We start from the raw sequence: 16,773 nt of genomic DNA, 5'->3' as shown, positions 1-16,773 counted from the left end.
TCACTTTAGATTCTCTGGCTAAGGCAATAAGTCATGAAACAAAAAGAATCAATTTTGTGAACTAAGATACTAAAGTACTTGAAAATCACATAAGCATATATCTGGAAAAACCAAATGAATTAGCTAAAAGCTTTCTTAATTAATAAAGAGTTATAAAGTGGCTTGGAATAAGATAACTACCTAAAAAGCAATAGTACTCCTATATACTGACAATAACTAAATAGACCATATAATGGAAAAGGAAAGCTATTCTAAGAGCAACAAATATAAAAGACCTACCAACTCAATGAGAAATGTATTAAAACTTTTAAAACCTTGATTGAGAGATACAATTTTAATAATTAATAGGAAGAATTACATTTTTATTAGGTGGAAAAATTCAACATAAAGATGTCAAGGCTTCTCAAACTTATTAAAATAATTCTATCCAAAAATACAACAGGACTTTTCTGGGAAGTCATTAGAATTAGTGTGGACTAATTGCCAAGCTTGGTGCTTATCTTATAACAAGGGCCCAAAACTCTAAAGAGGAAAAGTTAGCAAAATATATTCTTAGGGATCGATCTTGTCAGATATCAGAACATAGGTGTAAAACATCAGTAATTAAAACTGTGAGTTTGATATAAATGTAAAAATATAAACCAAAGGAAAGTGATCAAACACCCTGGAACAGATCCTGTTACACTTAATGTCACATTTATAGATGGCTCTGTAGTTTACAAAGCTTTCTACTTGCATTATCTTTTATGCTTAAAAACCATGCAGTGAAACAATTATTATGCCTATTTTCTTTATGAAGCAACTGATACTCAGAAATTAGGAGACTTGCCCAACATAATAAAATGAAGATGAATGTGGACTTGAGCCCAGATTTTCTGACCTCCCAAAGCACACCTCCTTTTACTATGCTGTTCTCACAAAATAATGGAGAATGGACTTTTTTTTTTAGTGATACTGAAATTTAGAGAAAAAAAATATTTAGATTTGCCCCTTACACCATATGCCCCTGCTAAAGATAAACAAATAACAACCTGTAGTTGTTTGAAGATTTCAATACTAAAAATCAAATTATAGAAACCTTGGCAAAAAAAATAGAGACATGAGCCTGAACCAGCATCTGAGGTGTCTCCTCACTGAGCCCACAGAAGCAGGGAGCTGCAATGTTTCTATTCTCTCCTGTTTTCTAGGACTGTCAACCCCTACCTACTCCAGATGAATTTCCTATTATTACAAAGATGTAGAAGTCCCCAAAGTAAAGTTGAAACTCTCCAGGAAATAACAGTTCAAAGGCAGTGTAGTCAATCGTAGTCAATCCGTTTCCAGGGAGGAAGAGGATGATCACAGAGTGACCAATGAGGAGCACTTATTTAAGAGTAAGAACCAACATAAAAAACAAAAAGGAATAGGCAACTAATATACGGTGAGTGCCTATTACGTGTGGCAACTACTCAACTCTGATATTGTAACAAAAGAGTAGCCATAGACAATAAGCATGTAAGAGCCTTAAATGAATGAGCGTGACTGTGTTCCGATAAAACTTTATTTCCGTAAATAGGTAGCAAGCAGACTGTACTTTGACAACTCCTGTGTCAGACCATTTAAAATTAGTTAGGGGACCTCCCTGGTGGTGCAGTGTCCGGGAGTCCGCCTGACAGCACGGGGGACACGGGTTCGAGCCCTGGTCTGGGAGGATCCCACATGCCGTGGAGCAACTGGGCCCGTGAGCCATGGCCGCTGAGCCTGAGTGCCACAACTACTGAAGCCTGTGTGCCTACGGCCCATGCTCTGCAACAAGAGAAGCCACAACAATGAGAAGCCCGCGCACTGCAACGAAGAGTAGCCCCCACTCGCCGCAACTAGAGAAAGCCCGCGTGCAGCAACGAAGACCCAATGCAGCCTAGATAGATAAATAAATAAATTTATTTAAAAAATAAAAATAAATAAAATTAGTTAGCCCATTAAATTATCATAAATACCATTTAGATAAGAAATAAGAAGCCAAAAGAATTTACTGAATTTGACCACTTGACAGAAGACAGACACTGGGTATTCTCTTTAGTGAGTGGGCAGAGCTATAAGCGGAACTCGGTCTTGTGACTTGAAACCTGGAAAGTGTGTAGTCTTCTCGTTGGACAGCCTCCTTTGACTTGGGGGTGTTCACTGGATTTTGTAGATGGGCAATATCAGGAGGTGGAAGAGAAGCCCATACAGGCTGAGTTTAATTAAAGAAACATTTGTTGCACTGAACCAGGATGGGGTTTTGTGGATGATACACATTGTGATCACTTCAGGAGACAGGAAGCCATGGACTTTCTCATTCACCTCACACACCCTCTCTCCCATCCCAGACATTAAATCTGCTCCTCTGAATACAAAGATTTCTATGGAGTTGTGGAGAGAGGTGTGTGATTGTCATGTGTGTGAGAGGTGCAGGCAGATTGGCAGTTGTTTACGGAAACCAGGAAATCCCGAAAACTGAAGTGATCTAGGACAATTCATTTTACTCCTCTGAATCCAAGTTTCTCTTTCTAGAATGGAAATGTCTTTCCTCAACCTTTTTTTTTCAGGATGTCAGAATAATAAAACAGAAAAAAACTCTATGTAAAGTTCATTGGTACCTCAGGGAAATGTGCTATGAAATGACACAGTCTTATTGTCACCTGATATCTCATGACTTCAGCTGGCTCCACTTCTTTGCATTTCCCTTTCGGCAGGGAACTTTGCCATCTTTACATTAACATATCTCTGTTGAGGGACCAGCACTATTAAGCTGGTGCTTTTGACAACTACATCGACAAGAGACCAGGATATATGACATGTAAAGGTGAAAGGACAGTGACTAAGGGGGGCAAATGAGCTTTTAAACAAGCCTGACACCATCCAGCTAGTTTTCATATTGCCTCCTGTGAGAAATCTTGACATATTGGTACATTGCTATGAGTTATTTCTTCATATAACTGGCTATAGTGGCCTAACATTATTTGATCTTGTAAAGTGTTATCTGGGACTACAAACTTATTTTATTTTAAGCTCAATGACATTTCATCAGGAGTTAACACAGCATGAGTAGCTAAAACTCACTTTGGTATGGTACATGAGGCCCCCAGGATTTCGCTGCTTTATTTTTGTTTGAACAGATAGCTCTCTGACTTTCTCTACTTTTGACAGTTTCTGCTTTTATACAGCTTTATGTGTTTTCAGTCATAATTTTTAGTCCATTATTATATGTTATTTATCTCACAAGATTTATTTACTATCTGTAATAGTGAAAACTAACTCACTTCTTTTGCCCATGTTAGCTACATCTAAAAAGGGAAGACATTTATTTCCTGATCATGCTTAGAGGGGTAGAAAGAAAAGGAGACAGAGACAGTCATTAAGGATTCTCTGGGATGCTTCCATGCTGACAAACCTCTTGTTCTGGGCTAGGAGAACAGGGCTTAAACACAGGCAGGGTTCACATTGAGCCCTCAGAGAATTCTTCCAATTTGAGACTAAGACCCTCATAGGTACCTGGATTGTTATAATGCTTTCTGGAAACTCAGAAACTACCGGTCCTAATCTCTATTCAGCTACCAACTATCTGGTCTTTTCTATTTAAAGTTAAGAAATGGTTTATTTTCTAGTTGTAGTTTAATTTTGTTTTGTTTTAAGCTCTCTTACTTGATTTCTGTCCAATCAATAAGGTTGGCCATACATTTAATCTGCTTCTGTCATCTAGACAGCTGAAAAACCAGCTGATTTTTCAACCTACTATGCATAAATTCAGCCTGTATGAAAACTCAGCCTACTTTTTTACCAGCTCTGTGACAGCTTTCTCTTCTGTAATATGAGAAAACAGCCACCTAGGTCAGAGAGTCACTGGAAGAATTATATAGCAAACAAGACCACTGTATTTGGTGATTGACAATATATTTTTTCTTAATGAAACAATAACAACATATGCCTCCAAGAAGATAAACAGTAGATTTCTTCGGTGCTCTGTCCATCGCAGCACTTTGATCGTGCTTAACAAGAATTCGTGGGCTTCCCTGGTGGGGCAGTGGTTGAGAGCCCGCCTGCCGATGCAGGGGACACGGGCTCGTGTCCCGGTCCGGGAAGATCCCACATGCCGCAGAGCGGCTGGGCCCGTGAGCCATGGCTGCTGAGCCTGCGCGTCCAGAGACTGTGCTCCACAACGGGAGAGCCCACAACAGTGAGAGGCCCGCGTACCGCAAAAAAAAAAAAAAGGAATTCGTCAATCAGGATAATCATATTAATTGATAAGGATGTGTTGAATTTTGCATCTGTACTGATTATAATTTAGCCCTCCCTTTAGGAGAACTTTTTATGGATGTATAACATACATACAGAAAAGAAGGAGTTCACGAAATGAACACAGGTGTATAACCAACACTTGGATGAAGAAACAGAATATTTCCAGCATCCCAGAAATGCCCCCGTGTACCCCATCCCATGCACTGGAAAACTCTAAAGAAAACCACTAGCCTGACATCTAACACTGTAGGTTAGTTGTCTGATTTATAATTTTTTAGACATGGAATTTTATATATGGAATTATTAGTACAAGCCTTTCTGCAGTTTACTTAAGCTTACCACATAAAGAAAGTCTGAGCCCTAAAGTAGTTTGTCTTTAGGCTGACCTGAGGAAAGACAGCTGGAGGAGGAGGGTGAGAAGTACAGGAAACATATAATTTGTCATCCAAACTGGGATACCTTTGAGAGTGAAAGGAGGCGCTATACATAATGATGCTGGGGCAAAAGGCATAGTGACTATCCCCAGCAAACCAGGACATGTAGTCTCCCTGGTGAGAAGGGATGGTAGAAGGCAGCAGGGACATACTGGCAGGCAAAATCTATCTTAAAGATCAGAAAATAGAATCCACTCACAGTGCCTGAGATGTATGCGAGATTGGAGGTTAGAGAACAGTGTCCCATAGAGCATGGTCACTGGTAAAACTCAGGTCAATAAATATTTACTGTGTCCCAGGTAGGTGCAAGGCACCACAACGGCACAAAGCCAGCTCAGGCACTGCCCACAGTAAGCTCACAGTCTAATAATGGCAATAAGACAAGTTCACAAATAGGTAAACTGCCAGTGGATATATACAAAGCACTGAGTTCCAAGGACATATACAAAGTGATACACGGATTCCAAGAATGAGAGATCATGCCCATTGGTAGACAAGAAAAAGCATCATGGGAGAGGTGGCAGTTAAGATGAATTTAAGGGTCTAATCCAGTGGTTCTCAACCTTGACTGCACGGTAGAATCACGTGGGGAGCTTTTCAAACTCCTGATACCCAGGCAGTACCCCAGAACAATCAAATCAGAATCTCTGGGAATGGGACCCAGGCATAAGTATTTTAAAAGCTCTCCTTGGGGGGCTTCCCTGGTGGTGCAGTGGTTGAGAGTCTGCCTGCCGATGCGGGGGACACGGGCTCGTGCCCCGGAACGGGAAGATCCCACATGCCGCGGAGCGGCTGGGCCCGTGAGCCATGGCCGCTGAGCCTGCGCGTCCGGAGCCTGTGCTCCGCAGTGGGAGGGGCCACGACAGTGAGAGGCCCGCATACCGCAATAAACAAACAAACAAACAAACAAACAAACAAAAAACTCTCCTTGGTCATTCTAGTGAAGAGTCAAGTTTGAGAATCACTATTGTAGAAAGACGAATAGGCATTAGCTGGCAGGAAAGGAATATACTAACTAACATCTGTTCTCTCCATTTTTGGTAGGCACACAGAGAAGAATCATCCATTGGGAATTAAATATGGAGGAAAAGCAGCAGGGCAAAAATAATTTAACCCCCTCCAGGAAAAAAATTAATTAATTATGAAACCATTTACTAAGGCCAATAACAGGGCTGGATGGGGAAATAATGCACTGAACATCAAGGGAACTCAGAGTGGTAATAAATCCATCATAAATCTTACAAGCCATCTGATAACTTCTGTTCCTCACATTAGCATCCCATTAAGCCGCTATTAGGGAGAGCAAGGAAGCTGAATGAAACCAGCTTCCTGGGTTAGCATTAGCAGCTGGGAGAGAGTTAACAAGCTACAGTCTTTCACCGGCACCTTTAAGGACCTGAGCTCCATTTGTAAAGGATGCCTAGAGGCCCCAACCTTGACCTATCACGCTCCTGCTGCGGGAGTTTGGGGGTGGGGGGGCTAGAATTAATCACAGCGGGGACACAATTTACCGATCAATACCAGCCAATTAGAAAGCTCCCTGCTGTGGAGAGTTCCCTTGGAATGCCAGATGACCTCTGCCCTTGACTTTTCATGGGGGCAGATGTTTCTTTATCACAGCTACTGATAAGGGTGGTATTAGGGGGTGTGTTGCTCATTTTGCATCATGCCAACCCCGCCAGGGCAACCTGAGGCTGAACTTTCTTAGGACTTATGTATGAGCCACCTGCCCGTGGAGACTAAAGGAAGACAGGGATGAAAATTATATCAGTAATTAACTCACAGCCAATGTGTCACCTTTTTCTGTGACTCACCTGTGACCTTCAAGAAGCCATTGAGAACAACAGAAAGTAGGAAACTCAATCTTTTTGGTGAATTCACTCTGGTGTCGCTCTCCTGTTCTACCGCTTCTGTTATCTGCCAGGAGAGAGGAGATTCTGAGGCCTGGAGCACAGCCAGAGGTAGTAATTTGTTTCATCCCCTCTTGAAGGACTGCAAACATGATTTCTTCAGATGCCCACTTAAGGAAAACTTCTCAACTCTTCTCCTCCTAAGTAATTCTCTGCCCCCTGTCCCTAGAGAATCATGGTTTTAAAATGAAAAATAAAACAAAGTTTTGAGCTGACTTTATTAAGTACAAGGCCTGGGGCAAATCATACTGTGAATCCCTCCCCTACCCTTACCCCAAGCAATAAATCTTTTATTTAAGTCAAACTTGATATAAACGGCTATCAAAAATAACCTTGAAGGGAAAAAACAATCTTTTGGAAGGTCAACCTAGGAGTTGTGAGTGGCTATGTTAGGGACTGCATCATAGATTTTGCCTCGGAAATGTAAAAGGAGAAGGAAAGTTTTGTGAGCTGAAGATACATATATACATATTAGGCCCAAGAATATTGAAATCTTTAAACGCACCACCTGGCAGGAGCCACCCTCTTTCTGTCTTAGCCCTTCTCAACCACTAAATCCCTAAGTGACTAACTCTCTAAGCCCTTCCCCGAATATGCAACAGTTGCCCCACGTCATCTGACCTGAAGGATGACTCTGCATACGTTCTTCACTTCTATAAAAGGGGACATTGTCACCTTCCTATCTCATCTAAAAGCTTTGCAACCCTCTGCTGTGTTGTACTCTTGCCAAAAATGTTTGGCCTGATTCTTATCATGAGAGAAAAACTCAGACAAGTCCAAATCGAGGGACATAGATGCTTGTGTGTGTGCCGGCACAAAACTGGCAAAATGTTCAGACAATCACTGGGCCTGGTAAATATTATCAGGCTTATTACTTTTTCAATTTTTCTGTAGGTTCAACATTTTTCCAAAAACCCACGGTGTACCGTGTACTGACACAGTGTTCAATCTGCTGCATGTAGCACTCCATGAATTAACTACGATAGTAAAAAAAAATTTTTTACACTAATATTTGGCACAGGAAGTGAAACAGATTGTTAAACCAATTTTTAACAAAATTGGAGGATCTTTATGAAAAACTAAATTCCCTTTATCAGGAAACAATCCCTCAAAGGAAAATAATACCATGTCCAAGGGACCAACTTCCTCATGAAGAGAATTTAGAAAGTTCTTCCTTCCATGATGACAAATCCTGTTTAAATTACCTCATCGAAAGATGAAGAGTTCTTTTTTTTTTTTTTTTTTTGGCTGTGTTGGGTCTTCGTTTCTGTGCGAGGGCTTTCTCTAGTTGCGGCAAGCGGGGGCCACTCTTCATGGCGGTGCGCGGGCCTCTCACTATCGCGGCCTCTCTTGTTGCGGAGCACAGGCTCCAGACGCGCAGGCTCAGTAGTTGTGGCTCACGGGCCTAGTTGCTCCGCGGCATGTGGGATCTTCCCAGACCAGGACTCGAACCTGTGTCCCTGCCATTGGCAGGCAGATTCTCAATCACTGCGCCACCAGGGAAGCCCCAAGAGTTCTTAATTAACTAACTCAAAGCACTCAGATAACAAAATGGCAAAATTTCAGGAGAAAGCCACTGCACTAGATATGGGAGGACCTCAGAAGTGATTTTATTAACTACATTAACTGGCAAATAGGTTTTCTGCAATGTGAAGGACACCAAAAATGGAGAATCAATTTATTTTTGTCTAAGAAATGTTAGACTAAATGAAGTTTCTTGATTTAAGATTGCCAGTTATGTATATTTACTTGTATAGATTACATACACACAAAAATATATATGTGGCATGATACATGGCATGCTTCTAAGTGCAATTTATTAGACTTATTTACCACATTGTTTACCAGTTTTGTGCCCAAAGAAAGACATTAGTCAACTTATAATTTTTTTTTTTAAGAATCAATTTTATTTATTTATTTATTTTTGGTTGCATTGGGTCTCCATTGCTGCACACGGGCTTTCTCTAGTTGCGGCAAGTGGGAGCTACTCTTCCTTGCAATGTGTGGGCTTCTCATTGCGGTGGCTTCTCTCGTTGCAGAGCACAGGCTCTAGGCGCACAGGCGTCAGTAGTTGTGACACACAGGCTCAGTAGTTGTGGCTCATGGGCTCTAGAGTGCAGGCTCAGTAGTTGTGGCACGTGGGCTTAGTTGCTCCACGGCATGTGGGATCTTCCCAGACCAGGGATTGAACCCGTGTTCCCTGCATTGGCAGGCGGATTCTTAACCACTGTGCCACCAGGGAAGTCCTATAATTTTTTTAAAGAGGTATATCTGATCAACAAAAATAGTAGACAAGCTTGATAAATTTTCATATTCTAATTCAAATTTATCTAGGCAGTTACATATATTTATTTACATTTTTATGTTATATATTCTATATTTTGTTATGTATTTATAGTTATTTTAGTTATTTTTATTATTACACAAAATTGCCTAATACCCATATGTTAAGAGAGCATTAAAAAGTATAAGAAAGAAAAGATAAACAAAGGGTAGGACCATCACAAACTGTGTATCTATAAAAAGAAAATAAGCAGGACATTGTGTATTTCCGACGTGATTAACAAGGCTAATAATCTGCATTCAGAAGCATTAGTTCATGTAGCACACACTACTTACAGCTCCCGGACTGAGGATCAGAATAATAATCATGAGTAGCTTTTCCTGAATGCTTACCAAGTGCCAGGCACTACATTAAGCATTTTGCATATATTATGTGTCTTGTTTAACCCTCATTTTGTAGAGGAAGCTCCTCAGACCCAGAGAAGTTGAGTGATCTGCCCAAGGTCATGCGTTTCATAAGTAGTCAAGCTGAGGTTCAAATCCAAGTGTCTAGCTTCAGACCCCACACTTATCACCATTCCAGGCACTGCCTCGAAGTCTGTCTTACAAGTGGCAACAAGTGCCTCAAGATGAGAAAGTGGGGCTTCCCTGGTGGCACAGTGGTTGAGAATCCACCTGCCAATGCAGGGGACATGGGTTCGAGCCCTGGACCAGGAAGATCCCACATGCCACGGAGCAACTAAGCCCGTGCGCCACAACTACTGAGACTGTGCTCTAGAGCCTGCGAGCCACAACTACTGAAGTCCGCATGCCTATAGACCGTGCTCTGCAACAAGAGAAGCCATGGCAATGAGAAGCCCGCGCAGCGCAACAAAGAGTAGCCCCTGCTGGCCGCAACTAGAGAACACAACTAGAGAAAGCCCACGCACAGCAACAAAGACCCAATGCAGCCAAAAATAAAAATAATAATAATACAAAAAAAAAGATGAGAAAGTGGATGAGGATGCTCATGCACAAGGCACATCACAACATGACAAAAACAGCATAGGTGTTCTGTTCTCCATTTGTTTTCCCGGCTGAAATCTCAACTATAAGAAACCGCACGGTACTATCTGCAGGTGGACTGAATTGTTGGGGAGTTAGTCATGTGACCGGGGCCAGCCATCCACCACTGCTTTGCAGGATTCTAACACTCTGGCTCTGGCTGAGCTAGCATCCTTCTCATGGTCACCAGCAAAGCCAATGAACAATTCCTGGGAATTAAAAATAGAAGCTGGGTAATAAAATAAAGTCTAACATGTTTTTGCCTTTGTGCTTGGACTAGTTTCACTTGCTCATTTGCGGCCGCCTGCAGAGGCCTCACACCAGCCCTTCAGACCAGTTCCTAGCGTGAAATGGCTGCACCCACACCTCAGCTCAGGGCGTGTGCAGAAGCGCTGGGAACGGCACTGCAATTCAAGATGGCGGCAGCGGGCTGTGAGCAGACACAATGCCCCTGGCACTGTGATCCAAAGCCCTGAGCAACACACCTGTGCCAGACACAAGAAAGCTCCGCCCCCTCCCCTTAGTGTAAGATTCCTGTAAAGCAGCCCTGCCCCTGGCCTAGTGGGGAGAGCCTGTGCTATAGAGCACAAGCTCTCATCTATCTATTCTCTGATCCAAGAATAAAACTTTCCTTTACTTCTGAGGGACGTTCAGTCTGGTTCTGTTGACTCCAAGGACACAGGGCAGGAGGACCCTTGTTGGGGACCAACTCCGGAGGGTCAATGACAGTTCCCTATCCTACCTACCCGCTGTGAGCTTGACCATGAGCAACACCTTCGCCAAAGCATGGAAAGACCCTGCTGATGGGGAAAAGTATCAACTTGGGGCCTAACCAGGAAAGAACCTTCGTCTTCCACAAACCAGAAGTGCGGCTAAAGATGTTCGTCTTACCAGACTTGAGGGATAATGAAGAATGAAGAAAGCACCAGGTACTGCACTTGGGCACGTAGGAAACATGCAGCAAATGGCTATAGTTGTTACACAGTTTTTATCCTCGTGCTCTCTGTAACAGTGTTTAGTCATGCATCTTAAAAAATCTGTGTCAGAGTGCTGGGGAGAGGGGAAGGTTACCACTAACACAGTCTGAGAGTGGCAGACAGATGGAGCCCTGGGGACCCACATTTTGCTGGGAGAAATCCCAATTCTTTCAGCCCTTAGAGTAGTGGCACATAGCAGAAAGGTGAAATCATTCACTGGACAAATGGATTAGAACACGTGACTTGTATTAGTGGGATCTATGCCATCAGAGCATACATACACTGTATCAGGCTGAATGAAAGCCATTATTTCAAAATTTTAATTTTAACTTGTAATTCAGGTACCATGTTTCCTCAAGCTACATATTCCCCCTACAGCTATAACATCATCAGTTTGACATTGTAAGTCTAAAAAAAGCTATTTTTAAAGAAAAACATTTTTAAGCTGATATATCATTTCCAACACATCCTATATATAAATTATATATAAAGCTGCTGTGTTTCGGGGGTTATTGAGATTATTTTAATCTGTTAAAAAAGAAAAGCTAACATAATACTTTTGGATACTTCAGACTTATTTCCCTTTGCTTTGATGATCTTCTTTTCTCCCCTTAGTTTTATCTCTGTTCAAAAGCAAAATTTTAAATCCTGTTGGTAGAAACTGAAACAATTTCTGGGTTTTGTACAGCACCTGGCTCATTCCTTAGAATATTCTCTGTTCTATTTTTTAATGTACAGTTTTAAAGGTAATAATATAATAAACTTTGGCCTTTAAAATCTCCAAAGAAATCAATTAGCAAGAGAAAGGACTAGGTCATGAGCAGAGTGGGAAAAAAAATCTAACAAGGATAGGAAGTCATAGCAAAGTCCTAAAATGGAGCCTATGTGTGTTGTTGTTCTCGTTCTTGTTCTTTTGTGTAAAGATGTGTGTTTTAAGCAAGCAAATTTTGAGTAAAAAAGTAAGAAATGAGAAAAGTGGTAAGCTTCTTTTGAAGTCCTTTCATAGACAAAGATTTGTAAAGTAAAGAAAAGGAGAAAAGATTTGTAAAAATCAGTGCAGTTCCCTGTGGCTCCTGTTTACACCATCAAGCTCTGACTATTCCAGGCACCATGTGTCAGTATTGTCACTTAGGTTCTTTGTTCTCAGCCAGGAGGAGATGGTGATGCTTTCTCTATTTCTCTTCCTTTCCCTTCATTTTTTCTCCTCCTTCCCTTCCTTCTCTTCTCTCTTCTCTTTATTCTCCTCCCTCTGCTTTTATATTCAGTTTCCAATAGAGTGATTTGCCTACAAACATGGTTCCTTTTCCTGGTACAGATAACATTTTGTTTGATCAAGGTAAAATCGGTGAATTAAAACTCCTTCTGAAACCAAAATTTCTTCCATGCTGTATCACACTGAAATCTACAGTAGAGCCCTCGAAGCTGCTTTCATGCTGCAACAAGCATAGGAGCGAAGTCAAAGCCGACACAAAGATGAATTCAGCTGCCACATATATCTGAGGCTAAGGGGAAATTACTTCTGAGGGAAGTAACATGTTGGCTTAAATTCATTATGAAATATAAATGACATATCAAATCCTTTGCAGAAGCAGAAATTGATGAAGGGAACAGCAGAGATAGGAAAGGGTGAGGAGCCCTTTAAGAAGGGAGTGCTCAGCAAAGGGGAGAAAAATGTGCAGAAAAAGGAGGCTAGAGCGCTGAAGGTAAGCTGGGTCTGCACGTCTACTTCACCTTGAACTTACTCGACCCTTCACAGATGTGTGACAGTGTCCAGTTATAGTCACTCAAAATCAGACGGGAAAATAAACACCTAGTTCAGAAAAATGGGAAGCATCTACAAAATGCCAGGCAGTCATAGCCTAACTGGGTCTTGGGTTTGGGCCAGCCAACAACTCCCAACCCCAGCTCAGCTCCTGAAACCCCTGTGGGTTCTCACCTCACTTGGTAGAGTTGGGCAGAACCAGAATTTCTAAGTTCATCACAGGACAGTTGTTTGGGTGCTCCCCCGACTCTCGTTCCCTGAGCAAATGGGCGTTCTCGTACTGGTTTTGCTATCTTACAGAACTTCAACGATCTCCGAAGTTTAATAGTCCTAATTTTGCCTATTCCTGTCTAACTCCAAAAGTCCGTGGCAAGAAGCATTGGCTGAGCACTAATTCAGCGTTCCACTTTCTAGGGTGGAGAGTTGGTTTGTGAAACTAGAATATCTCACTGAGGCCTAGTTGCTTCTTCCTCCCCAAAGTAGTAACTTTTAGGAAGTAAAGAAAATTTTGCCTCCAAAGCTATGTTATGGCATTATTCCCAAATTTGGGGATCACCACAGGTCTCCTGACATAATTTTCTCCCTGGATGACAATAATAACATTATGTATTTATATATAATCATCATATTGTTCCATTTATTGAATGTTTATTATGAATCAGGCACTTTCCATATATCAGCTCATTTATAGTCAAAATAGTCCTTTAGTAGGACCTAACCATATATACATCCTATACATATATAGTAGGACCTATCCCATTTTACAAATGATAAAATTGAGATTCAGTGAGCTTGAACTACTAGTTAGTGGCAACGGTAGCACCTTAACCCAGGCAGCCTAACTTCCGAAGCCTGTCAGCTTAACCACTACACTACAGCGCCTCTATATATGCCTCTAGCCCTCGATAATGCCTCTACATGAATCCTTTACCATAGACCAAAAGCTCCCCACACTCGACTTGTGTCCAGATTCACTTGACTTCATCTCCTCAGTGCCAAGACCTGGCCTATAGGAAGATGGTCAACATATATGGAAGTAATGCATAGAAGGGCTTCCCTGGTGAGCACACAGAAGACGCTCCTCCACCTCCCCATTATGGATCTGGGGTCATAGCTGTCTACAATGCCATTGGAAAGATGCACTAAACAAGGCTCTATAATGTGATTTGGAATAGATAAAAGTTCCTTTCTTCATGCCTGGACCTTGTACTGACTTGTGGAGCCTTTGGTAACATTTACCTGGAGCTAACAGGCCTGTTCCAATAGCTTTTAGGCCATTAAATGGAGGGCTTATCTCACCTTAACCAGAAAGTCAGTCTCTCTCTCTCTCTCTCTCTCTCTCTCTCTCTCTCTCACACTCACACACACACACACACACACACACACACACACACACACTCCATATCTGCTTCCTTCTTGATTACAGTTAGACTACAGTAGGAGTAGTGTGGTTCCCAAACAGGATAGCTGACCCAACACCTTTTCCCCAAACCTGCATTCTTACTTCTTAAAGAGAACCAAGCTTGGAGAGGAATTGGGAGTTACCCCTCTTTGCCTCTCCATATCCCTACCCTTGCAAGCTGCTCCGGTTCCAAACATGAACATTGCTCAATCTGGCCATTTCTGAAGCCCAGGTGAATTTTACCCACAAAGGAAGTTATAATGTTACCCCACCTACATCAGCAAGGCAAATTTGATTGCTATTCAGTTGGCTACTCCTGGCAATGATACTTTTAAAAGTGACTAGAACCCCTTTAGGAAATTTCAAGTGTATTTCAAATATAACAACAGAATACATTTTCTAAAATTATGTATAACAAAGCCATTTCTCCACCAGCTATTTCAGTGGACCAGAGTCTGCTTATTTCAGAAACCCCAGGATGCCTTAAGAATATTTGTCTCATTATCCCCATCATTTTCTCCTCCAGGGAACTGTCCCTACTAAACTTTGCTATGTCTCTTCTCCTGGCTAGTTTTAATATGAGCCATGGGGAAGATTTCAGAAAAGCATGAGTTCTTTTCTGCCTGAGCTTGCAAAAGTGTCTTGCTGAAGATGCATCTGTTAGTAATGATTGAGACAATCTGTGCAGCTGAAGACAACTTGTTGAGAGATGACTCTAAGAAGATCCTCTTCCAAGGAACATTTAACCTCTTAGTACCTTTTCATGACAGCAGGCTCTTTAATTTAGTGGCTGCAGAAGACGATGATGCCTTCTAGCTAGCACGGCCATCATAAAGTAACACTTGCACCTTGAAACCAAGAGGACCTTGAGAACTTCAGGGCCCCCAAAACTATAAATATTACCTGAAAGGATATTTCAGGTTCACATACCATTTCAAATTCTCATCCTCTCTCATGGGGCCCAGGATGACTGACTCTGATAAAGATCTTCTTTGAGAGGACTAGAATCCCTTGGCATTCTTTACATGGCCTAGAAGACCTCAAATCTAAAGCTAAATTCTTAGGATGATGATAAGATCAGAAAACCCCTAAATTCATTCTTTAACCCACTACTCCTCTTATCATCTTTTTGCCTCAGTCTGAGAATAAAATCACCATAGTTTCTAGCTAAAGATTTAGAGTAGCCTAGATATGAATACCAGACCCAATGGCCTCAAGACAAAACTGGAATCATCTTTGGGTGTCCTATTTCCTTTGTAGCTTTATTTGCCAGCATGTTAGCTGATACGTAAGGCCACCCTGCTCAAGCCAGGGATTACAAACTCTGAGGGGTATATGGCCACATGCCAGGAGAACAAGAAGCTGCAGGATAAACATGGTACATTTTCCTGGAGTGCCAATAATAGGGGAAATGCTTTTTTTTTTTTTTTTCTTAAGAACATTACAAACTAGAGTAGTGTGCAAACTTGGAGTAAAATGCAAAATTCATGGACTTTTAAAATAAAATAAATCTTAAAACTGCAAATAAATTTTGAGCTTGAGGCAAAGCTTCCAAATCCTTCCCCAGATCTCAGAGGTGTAAATGTTTATTTTTATTCTCCATTAGGGGCACTTTGATGGGTATTTGAGAAAAACTCTCCCAGAACCACTGACATTTTTAAAAGATATTCTTAATGAAAAAAAAGAAAAGCTGTTACACACACAAAAAAAGAGAATGAATTAAGGAAAAAAAAAAGTATTTACAGTACATATTGTATATACTTATGGCATTAGTCCTCAATTTATGAAGGTGGAATCTGAGATCCAGAAAGGCTGAGTAATTTGTCCAACACCACGTTAAGTGGCAAAGCCAAGTCAGGCAATGAATAGAAATAGTGAGTCAAGGAGATCATTTTCTGAAGCTCCCATATCATTGTCCACAGTCAGTCATTCACTCCACCTATGTGAAAGAGCCCTCTGGATTTCCCGCAGTTTGTGTGTAGCTGCAGCACTGCCATCCTCCTCTAGGAAGGATCTTACCCATGTTCCTAACAGCACAGAAGCACCCTGCCAGACTCAGGAAGGGAGAGTGAGCTTAGATTTATGCTCTCAGGAAATATTTCTCACTTTTTTCCAATTTTATTAAGGTATAATTGACATATAACATTGTATTAATCACATTACTGTACAATATGATAATTTGATATATGTATATGTTGCAAAATGATTATCCCAGTAAGTTTAATTAACATCCATCACCTCACACAGTAACAGTTTTTTTTCTCATGATGAGAGTTTTTAAGATCTACTCTATTAGCAACTTCCAAATATATGATACAGTATTGTTAACTCTAATCACCATGCTGTACATTACATCACCAGAACTTGTTTATCTTATAAGTGGAGGTTTGTACCTTTTGACCACCTTCCCCCATTTCCCCCACTTCCTATCCTCCACCTCGGGCAACCACCAATGTATTCTCTGTTTCTATGAATTCAGTTTTTTTCTACATGTAAGTAAGATCATACAGTGTTTGTCTTTCTCTGTGTGACATTTCACTTAGCATAATGCCCTCAAGGTCCATCCATGTTATCACAAATGGCAGAATTTCCTTCTTTCCTGAAGTTTATGTATATATATATATATATATATATATGTATATATATATATATATATATCACCTATCTTTATTCATTCACCCATTGATGGACACAGGTTGTTTCC

The 16,773-nt window shown here is 41.2% G+C and overlaps 1 protein-coding gene across 4 annotated transcripts in view; it reads right to left on the bottom strand.

Moving 5' to 3' along the window:
* The window catches only part of KLF7 (KLF transcription factor 7), a 456,278-nt gene that overhangs the window by 285,154 nt on the left and 154,351 nt on the right, over positions 1–16,773 (bottom strand). For all 4 annotated transcript variants that reach the window (XR_014294812.1, XR_014294813.1, XM_082629926.1 and 1 more), the window contains exon 4: positions 6,506–6,608. Coding sequence is in view for 2 of the 4 variants with exons in the window: in XM_082629926.1 (XP_082486052.1) it covers positions 6,506–6,608 (103 nt within the window). In the remaining 2 variants the exon portion in view is untranslated. The remainder of the gene's footprint in view (positions 1–6,505; positions 6,609–16,773) is intronic.

This window comes from Mesoplodon mirus (assembly GCF_964341445.2).
Source record: "Mesoplodon mirus genome assembly, chromosome: 8".
Classification (NCBI taxonomy): Eukaryota; Metazoa; Chordata; class Mammalia; order Artiodactyla; family Ziphiidae; genus Mesoplodon; species Mesoplodon mirus.
This window is presented reverse-complemented; position numbering and strand designations above follow the sequence as displayed.